Source organism: Pogonomyrmex barbatus, unplaced genomic scaffold (assembly GCF_055798465.1).
Source record: "Pogonomyrmex barbatus isolate J1 unplaced genomic scaffold, ASM5579846v1 scaffold5, whole genome shotgun sequence".
In the NCBI taxonomy this organism is placed as follows: Eukaryota; Metazoa; Arthropoda; class Insecta; order Hymenoptera; family Formicidae; genus Pogonomyrmex; species Pogonomyrmex barbatus.
Genome location: NW_028297149.1, coordinates 2,887,076 through 2,910,347, shown reverse-complemented (window position 1 = coordinate 2,910,347; position 23,272 = coordinate 2,887,076). Strand labels below are relative to the sequence as shown.

The following is a 23,272-nucleotide window of genomic DNA, read 5'->3' as shown; positions in this document are numbered from 1 at the left end:
TTTATATGAAGTAATATGCAGTCAAAAGTATGTGCAGTCTATTCTAGTACGCGGAATATTCGTTTTTTCCTAACTCTGCCGAATTTTACATGTGTGTTATCGGGAAAAGAACGCGTCTCTTCCCGATAACATACTTATCAGGTAATGTGTGCTATCGGGAAAAAGACGCGTTTCCACATATGCGAGATTCACGATACCATCATCCCGATGCTTAGGGGCAAAACGAGATCCACGATTATACTATTATACTATTCATATAGAGTTTTGAATAACTATTTTTAAGTAAAACACTTACACTATTATTCATTACACGAAATGATGAATATAGATATAGAGACAATTATATAGTACATCTGATATATTTCATAACCTCTGGAAAACTAATTCTTCTTTACATATTACCAAGATTTGAAATTAATTATTGCTGCAACATATAAAATTTGGCGGAGTTAAGAGAAAACGAATATCCTGCATACTAGACTAGACTACACGTTATTTGATACAAAGTAAAAATACTATTAACTTTTTCGGACTTTCGTTGTATTATTTTCGTGCTGATTAGCCTTAACAAATTGAAAATATTAGAATTAGGGAAATCTTTCGAGTGCCTCGCGCCCTTATATTTGACTGCCGTATTTATCGTGCGTGTTATTGTTGCTGCCGTCTTATAAAGCGAATAGTTTCGATTTACGAAAATGTCAGAAAGACATTCTCGATTTTCATGAAGCTATTGACTGCCTCTAGAGCAATTACGCGTTGAATTGTCGAGCAGAGGACAGGATGCTGAGGGGGAAATAATTGAACTGCATGATCGACTTCTGCGATATGAGCTAGCGGAAATATGCGGTCCGCACGCGATTTCTACTCGAACCGACGCGACGGAGGAGAGACATTTACATCTTCCGCATTCACCGGACAAGCCAGATAGCTTGTGTATCCGCGACCTGGAGATACATCCCGCGCCGATTGGAACGGAGGTTATGCGTGAAAGAATAGTATCATCGTCTCCACGGGGAGGATTGACGTCTCACCGTGACGTGATGAGCATGCGTGGAAGCCTGCGAGTTTCGGCGGCCGAAATCTACGAGATATTACATAAGTAAAATTTAAAATTTTCAGGAACACGGAGACGCGGAAGCATTTTTAATCAGAATTGAGAAGGGACGTTCGCTTATTCCGGTTGCCGACTTGCTCAAGTGCCTACCGTTCTTTTTATCGGGTACAGCGTTATGCTGGTTTCGAGTCAGACGCGTGGAGTGGCATAGTTGGGAGGATTTCGTGACGACATGGAAGGCGCGATTCGGCGATCCCGATTTTCCGTTCGCGTTACGAGATTATGCGTCGCACTCAGAGGGAGGGCGAGCTTGTCGCTGATTATTTGACCTGCATGCAAGCTTTGTTCGATCATCTGAGCTCTCCATGGAATTTAACAGAAAAATGTCATCAATTATGCGCATCGAAATATGTTGCCTCGATTACAAATTGCCGTTTCGCGAGATATGTTTCGTGATTTTGCGATATTAGAGAGGATGACTGTTTGCGTCGAAGTTAGCTACGATGGCGCGAGACGATATCGAACTCCGCTTGATCCAGCTTTTTTTTGCTGGAATTAGTATATCGCGCGCCGCATCGAGTTTCGCGCGGACTCACCTTTGTCGCCGCTGTCGGGTTTTCGTCGTCGTCAGCTCGAAAGGATTCCCTGTCTAGAAGAGGGATGCGAAGCATGTACCGAGGCGATCGAGTCCACGATTTTACACGAAACCAATCCGTTTTTGTCACCGCCGGAAACCACTACTGTGATCCTTTGCTGGCGTGCGGTGCTGAAATTGCAATGGATCCGGACACATTGCGCGAGAGTATCGACAGCCGCGCCTACTTATTATTATCGTTGTGGCCGACGGGATGCGACCGTGAATACGTGTTCGAAATGTTCGGGAAACAGAGGAGCGGGTCATTAAGACAGGTCCCTGCGAACCTCACTCCCGCGAATAGGACCCATACCGCGATTTTACCGGAAGATGTTACTTATTCATACGTTACATTTGAAGCCTAAATTGACCGTTACATTATTTACGGGTACGTGTGAGAAGATACTTTTTGATAGCTTTGATGGATTCCGGATCAAGCCGTATGATTTTGGGGTAGGACGGAATTCGCGTAGTGAAAAACTTAAGGTTGTTGATTATGCGTGATCGAAGTTTTCGTATTAAAACGGCAAATGGACAGATCGTTGACATTACGGAAGAAGTCGAAGTACCGATGTCGTTGAAGGGTCGTAAACGTGAGATTTCCATGTATCTATTGCCGAGCCTGACTGTATCGTGGGAAGATCTTCTGTGCGCTTTCGGTAAGTCTCGACGTCTTTTCAAGCGAATCGAGATTTAGATATCGTTTAGATATCGTTTTGATACAGAAAAGCCGATCGAGTATGTTGCGGTTTAGCCGAGTTAACGCCGAATCAGTCGAAATGATTACAAGAGTTTCTCGAAAATACCCGCCGAAAGTTGCAAGTTCTGGCATTACTTCCTTATGGAACATAAAGTTGACGTGGGCCGATAAGACAACGCTGCTATCTGGTCTCTCCGAAAGTGCAGGAAGCTATTCGCGAGGAGATTGATAAAATGTTAGATGCCGATATAATCGAACCGTCTTTTAGCGAGTGGTCGAATCCGATTGTCATGGTGAGGAAGTCGAACGGAAAATACCGTTTTTGTCTTGATTTTAGAAAGGTTAAAGCATCTCGAAAAAGGATGCCTACCCGTTACCGAATATGAACGGAATTTTAGACAAGTTACGAGACGCGCGATATATTTCCATGATTGATCTTAGTCAGACGTACTTTCAAATACTATTAGCAAAAGATAGTCGGGAAATCACTGCGTTCCGGAGTTTTAATCAATCTTTTATCAATTTAAAAAGATGCCATATGGGTTAACAAGAGCGTCCGCGATCTTTCAACGCCTGTTAGACAAAATTATCGGGTCGGAGATGAAACCGTATGCCTTTGCGTATTTAGATGATATTGTGGTCGCAACACCCACGTTTGAAATGCATTTAGAGTGGTTAAAGCGGGTACTAGCTAGAGTTTCGTTGATTGGCTTTACTATCAACCCGGAAAAGTGCGAATTTTGCCATTCGCAGGTCCGATATTTGGGATTTATCGTGGGAAGCGACAGGGTGATGATCGATCCTGAGAAGGTCCGACCGAATCTTTTACCCGGATTACCCAGTGCCACACAATATTCGTCGTTTCTTAGGCATGGCGTCTTGTTATCGACGTTTCATTCCGCGTTTTGCCAGCCTCAGTGAACCTGGTGTGTGTGTGTGTGTGTGTGTGTGTGTGTGTGGGGGGGGGGGTGGCGCGCGCGCGCGCGCGCGCGCGCGTGCGTGCATGCGTGCGTTGGATGTTTGGTTTTACGCGCTATTTCATGTGTGTGGTTGTTTCGCGGAGATCAGTGGCGGACGGACACGGCGGTGTCCGTCCTCGGTGCGCGGTGTTGTAATTGTTTCGTTATTAATGTCCGTGATGTTGTAATTGTTTCGTTATTAATAAAGTTCTCAAGTTTTTATTAAAAGGAAAGTTGTCATTTCACGGCTTTTCCGTATCCTCGCGCGTCTAGCTAATATGCCGAACTAATACGGTGATTTTTAAAAATTAATAATCGTTAACTATTGCGTAAATTGCAAAATGGTAAAAGACTTTTCGACTCAATTTAACCCGCTCTATCTACACACGAAAATAGTTCCCATTGCTCTGGGACACCCTATATATGTATATATATATATATATATATATATATATATTATATATAGTATCCCAGAGCAATGGAGACTATTTTTTTTTATAGATAGAGCAGACTAAATTGAGTCAAAAAGTCCTTTATGAGATATATATATATATATATATATATATATATATATATATATATATATATATATTTCTTACCTTTCGGCTTTGAAAGGATTCTACATCGATCTTACATAACAATATACAAATCTAAGACGTAATAACATGATACATAAATATTTTCTTAAGCTTAGTAACTTTGATTAAATCTTTTTCTGACTTTGCTATCTGCCCATTTTCTTATTTTTCTGTACGATTTTTTTTCATCGAACTGATTCCTTCCTCCCCTTTTTTTAGCAGTTGACTTATTCTTGTGTAATTTCTTATCTCTATTATACATTTTGTCGCCAAATGTTCTAATGTTTCAATCTCAGTACAGCTTACATATGTTCTTATCCTATTCACGCCAGTATGTATTACTTAATTCTTCGTTTCTGTATCTAAATCTCGCAATTATTCTTTAAAAATCTTTATGACTACCTTTCCTTAAATAATCGGGTATCCCTAACGTACATAATTCTTTATGTCTTTTCCCATATTTCGAATCCTGGAATTTGTTATGTTGTATTTATTTTTGTACTTCCCTTGCCGTTAGTATGCTTAGAACCTCTAAAGTTTTTAACTTCTCTTCCCGACATTCCGTTCCTTCGAAAATATATTTCTCTTTCCGACTCCCATCTCCTCTTATTTTCGCTGTTTCTCTCTATTTCTCTAAAGCACTCTATCAATATTTTATTATCCGAATTCTCTCTAATTTTTTCTTCAAATTTAATCGTTCTTTTACTTGATTCTATCCTTAACAGTTGTCTTTTTATTTCTTCTCTAACTATATATTCCGGTGTATTCCAATCTACTCCTCATTTTATAAATTTATTCTGACATTTTTCTCTATTATCTATCTTATTTCGTATTCTTTCCAATCTCAGATTTCTGGCCCATACATTATTATATCTTCCCTAAATAGTCAAACATCCATATTTTTCTTTTGAAATCTGCGGCGAATTTCCTATCCCTCAAACTTGCTTCATTGCACATATAGCTTTTTTATATGTGTCTTTGATATGTCCATCCGCGCTATTATTACTTTGTAACGTGTAACCTAGATATTTAAAATAATCGACTTCCTCAATCTCTGTTCCGTTTTAGAGCCACAATTCTTTTTTCCTCCTTCCATCCTCTTTTTTAAACGTCATCATTTTTTATTTTCCTACACTGAGAATTAATTCTTTTTTCCCTAAAAAACTTGAAAATCTATTTATTATTTCCCTCATATCGTTAGCCTTCCTCGCCATCAATATGATGTCATCTGCATATGCAAGACTTCATATCTTCTCTTTATTGATTATCAGATCTCCCACTTGTCCCTTACGAAACACCTTCTCTAAATCCGCTATGTACGAGGGTAGTGAAAAGTTTTGAGCCTAACAGAGAAACAAGTATTTTTTCGGTCAAATATAGTTTTATTTTTCAACATAATCTCCTTTTAAGTCGAACACTTTTCCCATCGATACTCTAACCTTTTTAACCCCTCCAAATAGTAGTTGGCGTCTTGCTCCGCAAAATAGGCGTTTACGTATACAATGACCTCCTCGTTCGATGAAAATCTCTGTCCTCCAAACATTAAGCTTAAGAAACAGGAAAAAGTCGCTGGGGGCCAGATCTGGTGAATACGGTGGGTAGTCAACCAATTCGAAGTGCAGTTCGTGAATTTTGGCTATGGCGATCGCTGAAGTGTGAGCAGGTGCGTTGTCTTGATGGAACAGCACTTTCTTCTTCTTCAAATGCGGCCGTTTTTTTTGCAATTTCTGCCTTCAGCTTATCAAGTAATGATGCATAATACGCTCCCGTTATTTTACCTTTTTCAAGATAGTCAAGATAGTCAAGATAGTCGATACACACAATTCCGTAACTATCCCAAAAAACAATCGTCATTACCTTCCCAGCTGATGGAACCGTCTTCACCTTTTTCGGAGCAGGTTCACTCTTTGCAGTCCACTGTTTTGACTGTCCTTTTGTCTCTGGAGTGTAGTGGTGGATCCAAGTTTCATCTACAGTTATGAATCGACGCAAAAAATCTGACTCGTTTCGCTTGAACCGTTCCAACAGGACCTTGGAAATATTCATTCGAATTCATTTTTGATCCAAAGTGAGCAAGCGCGGCACCCAACGCGCGGATAGCTTGCGCATATCCAATTCTTCAGTGAATATATGACAAACGCGTTCTTTCAATATGCCCATAGCCTCTGCTATCTGTCTAACCTTGATTCGACGGTCGTCCATTTGGTGAACATTTTCGATGTTATCAGCAGTGGTCGCAGTTTTTGGCCGTTCCGAACGCTTATCATGAGCCAAGCTGGTACGACCACGTTTAAATTCAGCTGCCCATCTTTTTATGGCAAATGATGGGGCACAGTAAATAGCGTCCAACTCGATTTTAATTTGCGCAGGCGTATTGCCTTTCAAATGTAAGAATTTAATCACGGCACGATAATCAATTTTTTCCATTTTTACAAAAACACTGACATCGACTGACACAAACGACTTTCAAACAACAACTGAGCGTCCAAAATGGCTGAAATTTTCACAAAAGTCTTTCAAAGCATATACTATTGTAGTACTAGAATGATTTTGACGAGTAACGTCATCTTCATGTTAAGGCTCAAATCTTTTCAGACTATCCTCGTATATAGGATACACACACACACACACACACACACACACACACACACACACACACACACACACACACACAGGTATATATATATATATATATATATCTTATATGATATATATATATATATATATATCTTATATATCTTATATATCCTGTGTGTATGTGTGTGTGTGTGTGTGTGTGTGGTGTGTGTGTGTGTGTACACATATCTATTTTATTTACAAAAATTGAGAAATTGAAAGAAAATTTATTCGCTATAAAAGATAAATGCTATAATAAAATGGCGTGTAAATATATATATATAATATATATATGTATATATTTACACGCCATTTTATTATGTCATTTATCTTTTATAGCGAACAAATTTTCTTTCAATTTATATATATATATATATATATATATATATATATTTATTTTTTTTTAAGTGTGTTTGTTTTATTTACAAAAATTGTATATTAAAAAAATAAACACTAAATGTTATATTTTAGGTACAATATTATTTATGGAAAAACGAGATAAATTGTAAAAAGAACGTATGATGTATAGAAATGACGATTTCCTGGTCTATTAAGAGGACTCAGCACGAAATTATTATGCTCTACAATTATTGTAGTAGCATGTTCAGTGCTACATAATCTTGCACTTTTATTCCGCGATGGATTTCCTGAGGACGATGAAGATGTGTGTAACGAATATGAAGATGTTCCAGTTAATCCACCACACTGGCAATCAGGAGAAGGGTTTGCAATCAGGCAAGTTCTCATTCAACGTTTATCTTAATAAATTTTCTATATTAATTAATCTATATATTATACTCTACTATACTATCTATACTCTACTATACTATACTACTCTATACTATACTACTACTATACTACTCTACTATACTATACTATCTATATATTATACTATACTATACCATACCATACTATATCGTATCATACCGTATCATATCATATCATACCGTATTATGCTGTATCATGCCGTACTATACTATATCATACCGTACCATACCGTGCATACCGTGCGATATCGTGCTATACTATCTTCGGCTCGCTCTTACGGCTCGCGGGATAGCGTCAGTCGGATTGCCAGGAAGAGAGAGAGTTTCGATAGAGAAATAAAATAGAGATTTTGTGTGAACTACGTACAAGCATATTCTTAAACTAGGAAATTATTTATAACTACTAGACTAGATTTTTACAATCTTAATTTGGTCGCTATTAACAATATGTACAACAATATGTAACCGGTTATGTGTTATTTTCAGTTTTTATCTCGGAATCTCTTGTTGTTCGTGGAAAATACTCGCGAATTTTGAGAATCGTAATAGTTTGACTCGCGACTTTCCGAGAATTCGGCACGTCACGATCGTGAGCGCGCGACACGGGGGGATTTCGTCGCACGCGATGTTTGTCGCGTTGCCGATCGGCTTATTAATTGTCACCTTGCGTCGAAGCCTTTTTGGGATGAATTTTGGGTTCAGAATCGGGATTTAGATTTTGCTGCGGCTTGAAGACAGGAAGTTCCCTGCTCTGTCATCAATAACGATGGATTTTGCACGCAAGAGCCTGCTTCGGGGGCCAAGCTAAGAAGCGCCTTAGCTTAAGAGAAAGCTTGCGTGCCTCGAAGACAGGAGCGATCTGCCAGAAGCTTCTGGCTTTCTAAGTGGTGCCCTAGGATCGCTTACTGATATAGGTATTCATCGAGATCAATACTGGACTGGTTGCTATCTCGGGAACAAGTCAAAACCACCTGTCAGAGTCAATTAATTTATTCGAGTCGGCCATAAATCGGGAAGAACCGGATAACAGGTCGATCGAACGCAGATTCTAGGGCTGATTCCACCGGGGATGATTCTGCCGAAAGATCTTTGAATATCGCCGAACGAGCTCGGCGACTTCGCGAACACGTTCAGCGGTTGGTAGCGGGGTTAACGGCAATGGTCTAATGCGCGGACTATTATGATACACGCGCTGTTCACGTAAATTCTTCACGCCGGTTATTTTACGCAAATCTGCCGATGAGATCGCGAAGGATCTAATTACGGGGAGGGGGGGGGATCGTTCGAGCGTATCGTTATATACTTACGTAATGACCTTCCTCAATATCTGACAAGGGACCTGTCACAACTGTCCGGAACCGATTTGATTCTCCTTTAAATATCGACAGACATGGTCATGGCATCGCTTCACGAGCGCGAGACCAGTCGTGTCTCTTTACGCGAGCCGACGAGTTGCTAATCATCAATATTATCAGATCTCAGTAACGATTGAACCGATCAATTTCTGAAAAGGCACAATCGATAGCTTAGGTTCAAATTACATAATAAAAGTGTTTTTAGTTTTCCTCTCCGTGTCATATGCGCGGAGATATTATGATTCAAAGTCCGATTCAAAGACCTAGAAATTTACTTTTAAGAAACATCATCATTATTGTCATTATCGTCGCCGTGGGCTACGATTGCAATTTTCGCCACTGAAGCGGCAGTGCTAGAGATCAAGTCCTCGGCGCGATATATGAATATTATATAATTTCACGTTCATTCCGTAGTCTCTCTGTATATTTTGTCTCTTTCCGCAACCTTTCCGTATATCTCCGTATTTGTTTCACAATTTTTCCGTATAACTTTGCAGCACTTTTACAATTCTTCTATAACTTTTCTATAACTACATTCGCAATCATTCCGCAATTCTCTCACAAACTTTCCGAATATCACCTCAACCATTATACAATTCTCTCGTAATCTTTTTGCATATCACTTTTTGCAATCCATTATGCAATTTCTAAGCAACCATTCCGCATCTCTTCCACAACCTTTCCGTATATTTATGCACTCTTCCGTATATATTTGCAACATTCCGCATCTTTTTCGCATATCTCTGCAACCATTCCGCAGCATCTCAGCAACTTCCGTAATTCTTTCACACATTTCCGCATACTTCCGCAATCATTCCGCAACTCTCCCGTAATTTTTCCGCATATCTCCGCAATCTTTCTGCATATCTTTACAACCATTCCGCAACTATTCTCCAACCACTTCGCAACAATCCTTCTGCATACTAGTATCTCTTTCGCAACTCTTTTTCAACCTTTCCGCAACCATTCCGCAACTTTTTTGTAACCTTTCCGCATATCTTTGCAACTATTCCACAATTATTCCGCAACCATTGCAATACTCTTCCACAATCTTTCCGCATATCATCGCACTTCTTCCACAACTTCTCTTCCGTAATCATTTCGCATATTTCCGCGACCATTCCGCAACTCTCTCATAATCTTTCTGTAACTTTTCTGCAACCTTTCCACATATCTCCGCAAACATTCCGCAACTTTCTCACAATCTTCCCACTTATGTTCGCACTCGTTTCGCAACGTTTCCGCAACCATTCCGTAACCAACTCTTCCGCAATGTTTTCGCAACTATTCCGTAACCATCGCGATAGTCTTCCACAATCTTTCTGCATATTATCGCACTTCTTCTGCAACTTCTCTTCCATAATCATTCCGCATATTTTTGCGACCACTCCGCAATCCGTAACTCTTCCACAATCTTTCCGCACCTATTTTTGCACCTCTTCTGCAACTCTTCCGCAACCATTCCACAACTCTTCTACAACATCTTTCCGATATCTTTGCACCTCTTTCGCAACACTTCCGCAATCTTTCCGCAATTTTTCCGCACATCTTCGCAACCATTCCACAACTCTCTTATAATCTTTCCGTAACTTTTCCGCAACCTTTTTAAATATTGCTACAACCATGGCGCAACTTTCTCACAATTTTCGCACATCTTCGCGACCATTCCGTAACTTTTCCACAATCTTTCCGCATATCTTTGTACCCCTTTCGCAACTCTTCCGCAACCTTTCCACATATTTCTGCAATCATTTCGCAGTTTCTTAGTCTTCATCAATAATTCATCATAAACGAATGATACTGATTAATTTCGCGTATTTAAATGCTATATCAGAAAAAATTTTGCACAATATTTTACCTTTCACATTAAAAGAAGTATATACAAAAATTCGGAAATATACGTGAAATTCATGACAGTTATGTTTATTTAACTCATGAGTTAATTTTATTAATCATAATTAATAAATTAATTAAATTATGCGTTATAAAATATTTGTAACATATTTTTTTAAATTCATAGAAATTTGGACGACAACGACGTAGTCGTGTGTGTAATAATGTAACGGAGCATATGTAATGCTCCGTTACTAAACATGCGCTATGCGGCCCACATCGCCGGGGCCGTCCGAACATGCCCGAACATGACCGAATGTCATGCGCGCGCGAGGCTGATCTGTCACGCGCCGACGGCGTGACAGATCAGTTGTTTTGCAGAACAATTTAACAAATCGCGTTTTGACATGCAGATAAAAATCGGATATATAAGCCCGACGAATTCGACAAAAAATAACGAATCCTGTCCAATCATCCGACCTGTCTGTTTCCGATACACCGATCCGATTCGAACGACGCGAGAATTTTCTCGTTCTGAATACCAAGTGTTCTCAGTATTCTCGTTCTTTTCTTATCCGAAAAGTAGGAATGTTCTCGGTCTTTTTCTTCTGTGGAATACCGAGCATTCTCAGTATTCTCGTTCTCTTCCTATCCAAAAAATCAGAGTGTTCTCGGACTTTTCTTCTGCAGAATATCAAGCGTTCTCAGTATTCTCGTTTCCTTTTATTCTCAGAGTGTTCTCGGATTTTTCCCTCGACATACGCGTGTCAAGCGAAAACACATGAAAACACATCGTGAAAGCGTCTGTGATTGCCTAACAACTTGTGCGTTCGAGCGCTTGGCAACGCGGGCTTGACGCGGGGTCTAGCAACGCGCTGCGTATCTGACCCACGCGCTATCCCGCGAGTATACGCGTACGCATTCGATATCCGACCGCGCTGCGAATATCACAAATTATAAAGAAACATATACGAGCAGCGTCACGCTTCGAAAGACAAACATCTTTTGTCTTAAGTTAGCTTAGAACATTTTTAAAAATAAATTTATTTATCTTGTTTTAACTAATTAAACTTGAGTGTCTGCGATTCTTTTCCGAACCCCGGCATTTGACGAGCATTTCTTCCGATCCACGTCCCCGCTTCCACATCGCCTACTCCGACTGAGCAGGGACAGTTACAGTTACAGTTATAGTGTGTATTTTAAAGAAATAATGTGTATTTTGGATTTAAACTTCAATCCATATAAAAAAAAATATATAAAGTTTAAATAGCAAACTTTTTTTTGTTTTAAAAACACAAATTCTCTGCCTTATAACATAAATTTTCTGATTTAAAATATAAATCTATTTTATATAAGAAAATGATTTTTGTTTTTAAGCAGCTTTTAAAGCAGAGAATTTGTGTTTTTGTCCAAAGTAATTATACATAACGCAACACACATAGATTTCTCGAACGTATTGATACATTTTTTTAATATTATGGCTCATTTCTATTCACTATATCGTGATTAATGTATTTATTTAATAATAATATTATGGAAATAACTAATTGTGTGTTACTTACTGATGAATAAATTGTTCACTTTATCCTTTACTTTTTTATTAATAATTTTTTAACGAACAGTGACCGCCATCTAAAACCTTCTCAAGATCATTCAGAGTAGTAACCCTGACAATATATGTCAAAGTCAAGATCATTAGATCAGGGCTCCGTTTTTCTACATATTTACCATTATTATTTGTAATACATAAATCAGAAACACAGTTTTACCACACAAGTGCTACATAAAAGCACAAACAATGTATAACAATATATAGCGACATTTTCAGATTATTTCTGAAAGATTTTGTAAAATAATTTTATTATACGGTTGAATTTGGTATACAATTTCCTTCAACTTTATTCTTAAAAAAAATTTAAATTATAATACATAAAAATAATAATGGGAAGTGGGGTTTGAAAAATATTCAATTTTTCAAAAATCTAAATACATAGTTATAAAATACATAAGAAAAGTTATAAAAGTTTTGTCTAAAACATTTTTTTATATGTTTGGCCGTTTCGTTGATAATTGATGGGAATCAAATATATACGTTAGCCTTTGAAGGATTGTTTCACTCCTTAAAATTCAAATTTGGCAGATATAAAAAAATACGTGTCTCTTAGATTTTTGTGTTTAATAATATATTTCAAGGAGAATCAAATCGGTTCCGGACAGTTTTGACAGGCCCCTTGTGAATCAATAATAAAATATGACATCAAGAGATACGGTTGTAGCTCGTGGCCAAGTGTACGCGCTAGTACTTCACGAGACCGTGTCTATTTATGCGAGCCGCCGTGTTGCTAAGAAGCGAAATTATCGAATCTCAATAACGACTGAATCGATCAACTTGTGAATAGGCGCAATCGATAGCTTGGATTTGCATTATATGATAAAAGTATTTTTTTTCTTTACGTGTCCTATGCAGAGATATTATGATGCAAAGTTCAAATTTGAATGTTTATTTTTAAGAAATGTCGTTGTCATCATCGCCCGCACTTTGAACATTTTCTATGAAGAAAGCTTTTCAAAGAGATAATTAATCTGTCCTTTTTAGGACAACCAAATATTTCATTTCGAGGAATATTCTCTTAGAATTCTCACAATTCTCTTCAATTAAAAATCACAATGCATCACAATGCATCACAATGCAAAATCAAAATGCATAATGTAAAATAAAATGGTGTTACGTCCGTGTTCTGGACGAAAGATAATATCTCTCGTCAGGAGGAGGAGAACTCGGGTGGACGCACGGAACCTCTCCTTTTCTCGCGGAACGACGTCGTGATGCCGATCCGCGAGTCGAACGCGCGTTAAGGGGGGCAGGGATCGGGTCAGCGTCGACGACGTTATTACCCTTGCCTGCGCCCGCGCTATCGGCGGTCCGTTTTAGGTCAGAGAACCGAATCTCTTTGACCAGGGATGGACCTAGTGCGATCCTCAGGGAGCCGGGAACGGCGCGGGGTCAAGTTTAGGAGAGAAAAAAATTGTTTACTACCGAATTTTGATCAATTAATTTAATAATAAATAATAAAAATGAGTTACAATTTTCTGTTCGAGTACATAAAATAAAGGTTGAGGTATTGGTAACAAAGAGATGTCTTATACATAAAAAATATAAAAAAAAATAATCGCGGGCAAGGAAAATCTGGACTTATATTCCCAATTGTTCTAATTGGGGCAAAAAGTTGGTTATCGCGAACATGTCTATTGGATCGGGTTGCAGGTGTGGAGGAGGATTAGGGTGCGCGGTGCGAAATGCCTTGATTGGGACGAGGTAGGGAAGAAGATCACGGGAAATATACATAGGGACGGTATCGGTTATTTCGTGTCTGGAGATTTGGTCCCAAAATTGTTTGTCGGGTTTAAATTTTCTTGGGATGAAGAAGGTGCCAGGAGGTGGATGGGCGGGAGAGCGAGGAAATTGACGGACGAGGTGAAAAAAACTTCTCCACGTCGAAATTTTCCGGAGTACACTGGTTCTCGAATTCGGCCGCGGAGCGGAGGGCGGAGGCGTATTGATGCAGCGAGATGTTGGCTAGTCCCGGCTCTACTTCTATTAAGCGCTCCGCGAGTTCTTCGGCGTGGCAGGTTTCGCGACGAATCCGCTTATTTGCTTTCTCGCGACGGTGTCGCAATGCCCGTTTCGTTCGTCCGTTCCGAATGGCATTTGTTTGGTTCACTATATAAATGAGAGTCAGATAAGAGAGAAATTGAGGAATCGAAATAAGGCAGCTTCACCGAATCAATCGGCGGCTTGCCCGGTTTGGAATGTTGTGGAATCGGGGGAGGCAGCTTCACCGAGTTAATCGGCGGCTTGCCCGGTTAGAAGGTTGTGGAAATGGATATTGTGAAATCAGGGAAGGCAGCTTCACCGAGTTAATCGGCGGCTTGCCAATTTGGAATGTTGGGGGGTTTTTAAGATAAATAAGTAGAGAGAAATAAGTAAATAAGAGGTCGCGAACCAAACTGCCAGTTACCGCGGGGAAAAAATGATAAGCTTGGACTTACTTTTGTTGTAGCGGCCGGTGGCGATGGTCGGGGATTGCAATAGCTCAGGCTGGATCGTTGAATTGCTCGAAAATAATAAAGTCGCGCACAGATTCTAACTGTAATAATTTCGGTGTCGACCACGAATGTAGCAGGAAGAAGAGAGCGATCCGCTCCGAGTCGCGGTTTTTAAAGGGTTCCGGAGGGGTGGGAATATCTGAGGGCGTGATGGATTTCCGTGTTGGCTTGTCAAATGATAGTTTAGGAAAATTGTGAATATAGAGGAAGGAGGGGAGCGGTGTTCTGTGAATTGTGGTCGTGTTTCCTTTTCCAGATTTCCCAGCGAATGATAGAATTAGTTTTTAGATAGATAGAATTATTAATAAAAATTCTCCCGCTAGTTCACACTCTTAATCGCTCATTGGTGTGCCAGCCAACGGCCACTAATCAGTTCTTCTTGACTGGTGCTTTTTGTGTTTCCCCACCAATGTGGGGAGTGTCATCCCCGAACGATCCAACGCGTTTCCTATCCGTTAGGGATTTGCTTTCGTAAATATTAATTTTTATTGGTGAGTCATAAACCTGTTGGCGCCGACGAGCCGGTTTACCAAGTGTTATTTTTTGATAATGAGACATATCTCGGAAGAAAGATTGTTTATTTAGAGTTTTTTTTTTGATTGATCGGGTTATTTTTTGTTTGATCGTTCGAAGTGCTCCGTTTATGGATTAGCAGCCGTTAAATTTTCCTTTCCGAAAGAGAAGAATTCGTGAAGTCCCCCGGACGTAACACCCCCCGACTTAGACAAATGTTGGGAGTGCACAACACTTGCAACAATAGGACAATAATTCTTCGCTTTCGGTTCCCCCCTTTTTTTGTGAAGAAGAAGGAAGGAACAGGCGACCACCAAAACCCCTTCCTTATTCTCTCGTTCTTCCTCGTCTTCGCTTACATTAATTAACGTTACATTGTATTCTCGATACTGTTTAAAATTAAGTTGTGCGCATCATTCACTCTCTCCTTTCCCCTGTTTTTTTTTCAGAAAAATATCTTAAATGTTTCATGCCTGACATTTGTTAATGCGTATTTATTTCCAAAGGATTTATTTCTTCTTGTTGTGGAGAGTGAAGAATGCGCAAGACCTTGCATGCGAGGATGCTTGGATTAGATAAGAAGAATACTATTACTAGTGTTATTATTATTATTATTATTATTATTATTATTATTATGTTTAAAAATAAATTCGAAAGAATTATAAAATTTTCGAAAGGGTTTATGGTAAATTTGGCTTAACTCTATTCCTTATATAGCGTTCAAGAGGAAGGAAATGATTTTATATAATGAACGATCAGTTTTTTTTTTTTTTTTTTTTTTTTTTTATATATATATTACGTGAGTACCACCAGTCGCGTCCCGCTTGGCTTGGAATTATTTTTCCATGTTCTGCATTCCAAGATGGTTTTTCTATCCTCTTCCCCCGTTTTTTCTTCGGGATCTTAATGCAAATGGTCAAGCCGTGGCCATTAGGCGTGTTAGCGTTCTATACCTGCCTCAGTCATTGTGTATCGTCTGATTATATGGTATGTTTGTTATATTAAATAAGGTGACGTTCGCATGACAATTTATTCGACTGGGCAATTATATATATGTAGGATTATTATCCTGCCACTGACTTGTTAATATTATTATGCTGCAGTTCAGGATTAGTAATTGCAGGTGAGGAGAGAAAAATAAAAATAATAAGCGCTCTCGCTCTCCAGTAGGCACTCAAGCAATACCGATATGGATAAAGAATTAATCGTCTTACATTTCCTCTCTCTTTATGCCACAAAAGGAAAAAATTTAATAGATTATAATGTTTATGGTTGTTCAACTTAAACATTACTTTATTGACTAAATAAGTATACGAGATAAAAAAAGGTATAGCTAACAGAGATAAGGATAGTATAATAAAACAAAGGTTGTATAATTGAATATTTAAACAAAGATTATATAATTAACAAAGGTTGTAATTGAGTATATAAACTAAAAAAAAATTTTTTTTTTTTTTTTTTTTTTTTTTAGATTGCTGGGAAGGTATTCATGATTCGGGCCTCTTTCTCGACTCGTGCTTCCCCTAGAGATACCAATGCGTCACGAAGGTTCGTGACCCCCCAGTCGTCCTCGTGCGGCAAGACCAATTTGACCATTGCGGCCCCATTTTCCAATGGACGCACGATATTAATATATCCACTGCGTCCCTCGGCTAGGATTCGGCACAGAGCTCTAGTTTTCTTGGGCCAAAATCTAGTTGATTTAGCCGGTCCTGTGTAGGCTAGTCCACAGGTAAGAGCCTGCCATCTTAACTCTTGGAAACGTCTTTCCAGGCGGAAGATTTGATGGAATGGTCTCCACACTTGGCGTCCTATGTCTCTGAGATCGATCCGGGCGGTCCTCTGGGCCGGGTTGACTCCCGTAATCAATCCCCTTTGCCATACGTCGCCGTCTTTTATGGCAACAGGCTTGTCTTCCTCTATGTCGTTGGGCCAGCAAATGAGTTCCTTTGATTTGCGGTTCATTCGGAAATTAAGTTCTTCCGATAGATCTTGCAGAGCTGGTTCTCCATTTTTTAGCCGCACCCAAAACAAGAGCGGAGATTCTACTCGTAGAATCTTACACTCGAGACGCCCGCGAGTCAAACGGCTGGTATCGATAGCTTCCATTTTTCTCTTCTCCCTTTTATTTTTATGTTCTTCACTTCTAAAAAGTTTAATAATTGTTAGGTGGTTGAAAAGAGGGAATAGTAGATAGGAGAAGGAAAGAAAAGAGGTTGTTTTGTTGTTATTATTTTTTTAGTTCGAACGAAAATCCTGGTTTTTCCTCTGGTGGTAATAAAGGGTATACTTGGTTTCCCGGGGTCTTACTATACAGGTCAGACTCTGGTGCGCTGGCCTGTTCGGGTTTTTGAACCCTTTTTGTGCCCAATAGTAATAAAAGATGAGTAATAGAGTCCCAGATGGCGCCCAGTAAATGTATGGACCATCCATATACGGTATGCAAAGCGTAACCATGTACGATCGTGTCTATTATTAGCTTTATGATTCTCCCGGTGAGGTATATTCCAATTATCCCGGCACTGATATTGCCGAAAATTAAGAATTTATTCCAAAATTCTTTCCATGCGGATGCAGCGATTTTTGTTATGGATGCTTCGTCTAATAGATTTGAAAATGATCCCCCGCTCAGGGAGATTGGTTGTCCTATCATCCGCCTGGCTACCGTGTTGAGCACCGCCGGTCGCTCAGCGGGGAACAATATGTGGTCGCGTAGATCATTGAGATCATTTTCGGTGTATATTCCGCTTGTAGCGAGCGATCCAGGGCTAACATATTTCCACGTAGGTTTGGTCATAGGTTTCATAATTGTGGGCGGCAATGATTCCACAGGTTTAGGCATAAGTTTATACCATGAATCTCCTAGGTGATACATAGTAGGTGCGAAAGAGTTACAATTTATTTGAGTCCCCTGTCGCAATAGTACATGGGTCTGCGGCGTTAAATAATAGGTTTCGTTTCCCCGAATGACTGGTAGCTGATTGTAACAGTTGTCAGTTCTTGTGATTTTTACTTCCACGAGTACGCATTTTACGATATGTATTACTTCTCCGGCTAACAGGGCCATATATCCAGATCCTTTCATTAGGTAATAAGCAAAGATATCGGGTGTTTGAGTGGCTATAGCTAAAGCGTTTTTTAACATTCCCTGCTCTAGTTCACATTGTTGCAAAAGGATATTTCTGTATAATTGATTTATCTGCGTACGGATGTGCTTTTCGACGTATACGAATTTGGAATTCATATAGGTGAATATGTCAAGGTTAGAGACACGCGTTCGTTGTTTGAAAATCGTTACGCCACGCGAGGTTTCGAAGATGATTAATTTGGGATGTTCGGTTCGAGTGAGTGTATAGCCGCATGTTGCGTTTGCATTTTCCTTTGCTAGTCAAGGTGAAAGTTGTATCTTGTGCAGTTAATGAATAGACTATTAGTTGTTGTTCATTTACGTTATCTATTATTTTGTCTGCAATCCCACTGTACAATACTCCATAATTGTTGAATTTACAAGTGTCGGCGGGCACTGGATCCCAATAGGTCTCACCTCCCTCTATATCTGTGCAATGGGTGGCAGTGAGTTCACAGGCCACTCCGGATCTGAGTAGCACTCGATTACTATTTATTCGTACGTCGGCTATATATTCTTGTAGTGAAATTTTTATGCTGGCGAGTACCACGACGTCAGTCCACGTGCCATACGGATCCGAATACGTGCTCCCCTTGCACGATCCATCGGCGTCTACGTGTCCTGTCAATGTTACTGGTCGGGCAGTGGTATGATTCGGTTTTAATCCAGCGATATATCCGTTATGTAACTGATAAGTTCCATAAGAATGCATTCGTTGGCATACTTCGCGTGATGTTTCTTCTATATATGAATACTTGCCATTTAACACATCCATGGAATGGGAAAACATTCTGCATTTTTTTATTAATCTGTCTATTTCGACTTTGCATTGAATAACCTTTACTGACTCGAATTCGTTTATTTGTAGAAGTTGTATATAGACATTAGTTGAATTTACGTTCTGTGGCGGGATGTCGCATTCCTCGATATTTAGTAGAGATAAGGTTGTTAGATTTGTTGAGGGCGAGCCGCAGTCATAGCCTATTATCCCATGCGTTTTATGAAACCGGATTGTTAAAATTGTTATTATTACTGCCCAGCAATTATGGAGATCCATCTGGAAAAGGTTATGTTTTTTCTTGTTATTTATCTAGAGGTAATTTAATATGCGAAATTCGTAAACAATTAGGGTGGACAATTCGACTATTTTTCTTTATTCTAATTTTTACGTTATTTTTATTTAATATTTCTAATACTTCGTGTGGTCCGGTATACTGATCCCCAAATTTACCCGGTTTAGGTCCCTTTAATAGAAAAACGTAATCCCCAGGTTTAAAGGTTTGAGGGTTGATTTTTTTGTCATAATATTTCTTTGATTTATGTTTCGCCTCGATGATATTTTCACGCGCGTTCCCTCGAAGGTTATGGAGTAGAGTGACTAAGGTTACCAAATAGTCATCGTAACTAGTTAATTTATCTTCTGGTGCTAGAAATTTTTCCGAAGGTATTCTTGCAATTTTTTCAAATATTAATTCGTATGGAGTATGTTTTGTAGCTTCGTGTACACAGGTGTTATAATTAAACATTGCGAGGCTAACCCATCGGTCCCATTGTTCTTGTTCGTTTGCATATTGTTTAAGATACTCTCCTAGTGCGTGATGCGATCGCTCCAGAGATCCATTGGATTGAGGATGGAAGGCGGTTGTACGAAACTTACGAATTCTAAAAAGTTTTGCAATCTTTCTCATTAAGTCGCTGACAAAATTTCTTTCCTGATCGGTTAATATTGCTTTGGGTGCTCCGAATATACAAATGAATTTATTAACAAAAGCCTCGGCTATTGTTTCAGAGGTTTGATTTGGTAGGGGAATTCCCATGCTGAATTTAGTCAGTTGATCTTGCAGTGTTAAAATGTATTGGTTTCCTCTCTCAGTTTTTTGTAGAGGCCCGACAATATCCATTGCTACTTTGTCGAAGGCTGTTCCCGGAGTATCGGTAATTATCATGGGCTGTTTCGTTTTAACGCGTACTAACTTTTTCAATTGACATTGTAAGCATTGCTGAATATACCGTTGGACGTCAGATTTTATATTTTCCCAATAGTAATTATGCTTAATTCTGTTATACGTTTTAGTAACGCCTCTATGTCCACCTGTAGGTGAGCAATGTGTTTCGCCTATTATAGAAAGGCGAAGATCTTTCGGAGGATATTTTACTAATCCGTTACAAATAATTAGTTTAGTTAATGAGTCGAGAAAGGTCGTTTGTATTTGTGTCTTAATATTGCTCCAAGGAATATTGCAAATAAAATCCGTTTTAGCAATGCTAATAGTTTCTAATTTTAATTCTTCTGTTATTTTTCGTAAATCCATCAGAGTTTGCGTTATATAATTTAAAATCATTGTTGGCCCTTCTCTCGACCCTTCTTCAATGGGTAAGGCTATATGAAAGTAGTTTTTGCGTTTTACAACCTGCGATCTACACAGAGCGAGTTTATTGAGGGTAGGCAATTCGTTGCGCTCGAGTAATTTTCGTGCTCCAGAATCCAATGGGTTTCCATTGACATCGACAAAATATGCTATGTTATCTTTCCGCAAAAATAATAATTCGCGGGAATCGACAACATTGTTTTTTATTAGCTTATGGTCAATGATAGTTGGTTTAAGTTTATCTATACTGTTAAGCTCTTCGTTCTCTTCGTTAGTTATTTCGCTTCCTCCTTCGTCGTCAGTGTTTTCATCACTCTCTTTTTCCTTGTCGCTTTTGTTGGCTTGATCCGCAATTTCTTTGGGTTGCATTGAATTTAAGTATTTATTTCGTTCATTTATCGTTTGGCTGCGAGTGAGCATTCTTCTGGCTCTCGGTGGATCGTGTATTAATGCTTTCTCTGTCTGCTGCACTGGTAATTCATCCAGTTCTTCTTGGGTAAAGGAATCGTATAGAATCCGTATTATCTTTAAACAGATGGTCGTCAGGTAGTAAATTTTCTGTTTGCTCGTCATCTGAAAGATATAACTCGAAGTTTTCGTCCTCTTCTATTTCTTCCTCCTCATCGGATTCTTCTAACATTTTAGAAATTATTTCTGCATCCTTTGCTTCGTTGGGATTTAAAGTTTTGCGATCAATAATTGCCTTGCAGTTCACTTCTTCAAAATTCACCGGATTCCTGGATAACGCATCGGCATTTACGTCAGTTTTTCCTGCTTTGTATACGACATCGTAATCGTATTCGGCTAATTTTAATCTCCATCGTAATATTCTCATGTTGGTATCTTGAGCGTTTTTAAACCATAATAAAGGTTTATGATCTGTGACTAAAGTAAATTTTCGGCCGTATAAATATGGGCGGAAATGCTTAACACAATATAATATAGCCAGCGCTTCCTTTTCGTATGTATCGTATTTTAATTCATTGTCAGTTAGAGTTCGTGACGCATACGCGACTGGTCGGTCCTTATTTATTTCACCTTGCGACAATATTCCTCCTACGGCTACTCCGGAAGCGTCGGTGGTTAGGATAAAAGGCTTTGAAAAATCAGGATATTGCAACACGGGTTCTTCACATAATCTTTGTTTTAATTTTTCGAATGATTCTTCTTGTTCTTGTGTCCACTCGAAACGTACGTCATTTTTTAATAAATTTGTCAAGGGTTTTGCTAATTTAGAAAAATTAGAGATAAATCGTCTGTAATATCCCGCTAGTCCTAGAAATTGTTTAATGTTTTTGGGCGTCTTAGGTCTAGGAAATCGTCGTACAGCCTCTAATTTTTTTGGGTTTAACTCCGGGTTTAACTCCGTTTTTGCCTATGACGTGTCCCAAATAAGTTACTTCGGATTTTAAAAATTCACATTTGTCGGGCTGTAATTTTAAATTTGCTTCGCGTAGTTTATCTATTAAAAGATTATATTTTCTCTCATGCTCTTCTAATGATGATGCGTAGATAACTATATCGTCCATATAAACAAATAATTCCTTTCCTTGTAATCCTGATAAAACTAAATCCATTAATCGTTGGAAGGTAGCAGGAGCATTTTTTAATCCAAATGACATTCTATCAAATTCATAATGCCCAAAAGGTGTTGTGAAAGCGGTTTTATGGCTATCTGCTGGATTCATTTTTATTTGATGAAATCCTGAGGCTAGATCGCATACCGAAAAATATCGAGCTCCTCCCAATTGATCTAAGATATCGACTATATTTGGTAGTGGATACGCATATCCGATAGTTTTGTCATTTAATGCCCGGAAATCTAATATCATTCTCCATCGTTTATTTCCTTGGGAATCCTCTTTCTTGGGTACAATCCATATGGGCGTATTATAAGGCGACTGTGAAGGTTTTACTATGCCCCCCTCTAGCAGCTCTTCTACTTGTTTGTTTATTTCCTCTTTGTGAATTTGCGGAAATCTATACTGACGGGTGTTAATCGGCTGATCATCTGTTGTGGATATTTTATGTCGTAAAACATTAGTTGCTGTCAGTTTTTCTTCAGGTATATGAAACCTGTCTTGACTATTAATTATAAGATTTATCACATTCTCTTTTTCATAATTATTCAAGTGCTCTAGTCGTAATAATTCTATAATTTTTGTGAGCCTATCCTTTTGGTTTTCTTCCGATAGTATTAAGCATTCGATAGCTCCGTTTTCCTTGTTATTACTTTGTATCCCTTGTATAACTTTTCCTTTATGTTTTGATTTGCGCTTACGTATACATTCATCTACTATCACTTGAGATTGATTTTGTCTTAATTTAAAAATTCTCGGGGACGGTTTTTTATTTTTCATTCCTAATTTGCCGAGGTTTATTTCATTCGACTTATTTATTTGTATTCTTTCCATAAGCTCTTTGGCGGTAATATGAGAGGGTTCATTTTTTTCATTCGTTTTTTCTGAGAACATCCCAACTCTTGGGAATTTATCACCTTTTAGCGAGACTGAGGCATTAGTATTGTCGTTTTCGTTTAGGCAGAATCGTGTCGGATTGCGTAGTGAGGTTTGGTAACTTCCCTCCTCGTAACCGATGGGGCTGGAAAATGTTCGAGAAGTGCGGAAACTTTCATCGGCAATTCCAGAATTAACTTTTGA

The 23,272-nt window shown here is 38.8% G+C and overlaps 2 protein-coding genes across 2 annotated transcripts in view; both read right to left on the bottom strand.

Annotated features, from left to right (window-relative positions):
- Positions 1-23,272, bottom strand: part of LOC148935313 (uncharacterized) — a 343,230-nt gene that overhangs the window by 155,439 nt on the left and 164,519 nt on the right. The window lies entirely within an intron of this gene.
- LOC148935323 (uncharacterized) lies at positions 17,347-19,300 on the bottom strand. The gene is given in 2 exon segments (XM_089081648.1): positions 17,347-18,489; positions 18,491-19,300. Coding segments are annotated over 2 exon segments (1,953 nt in total).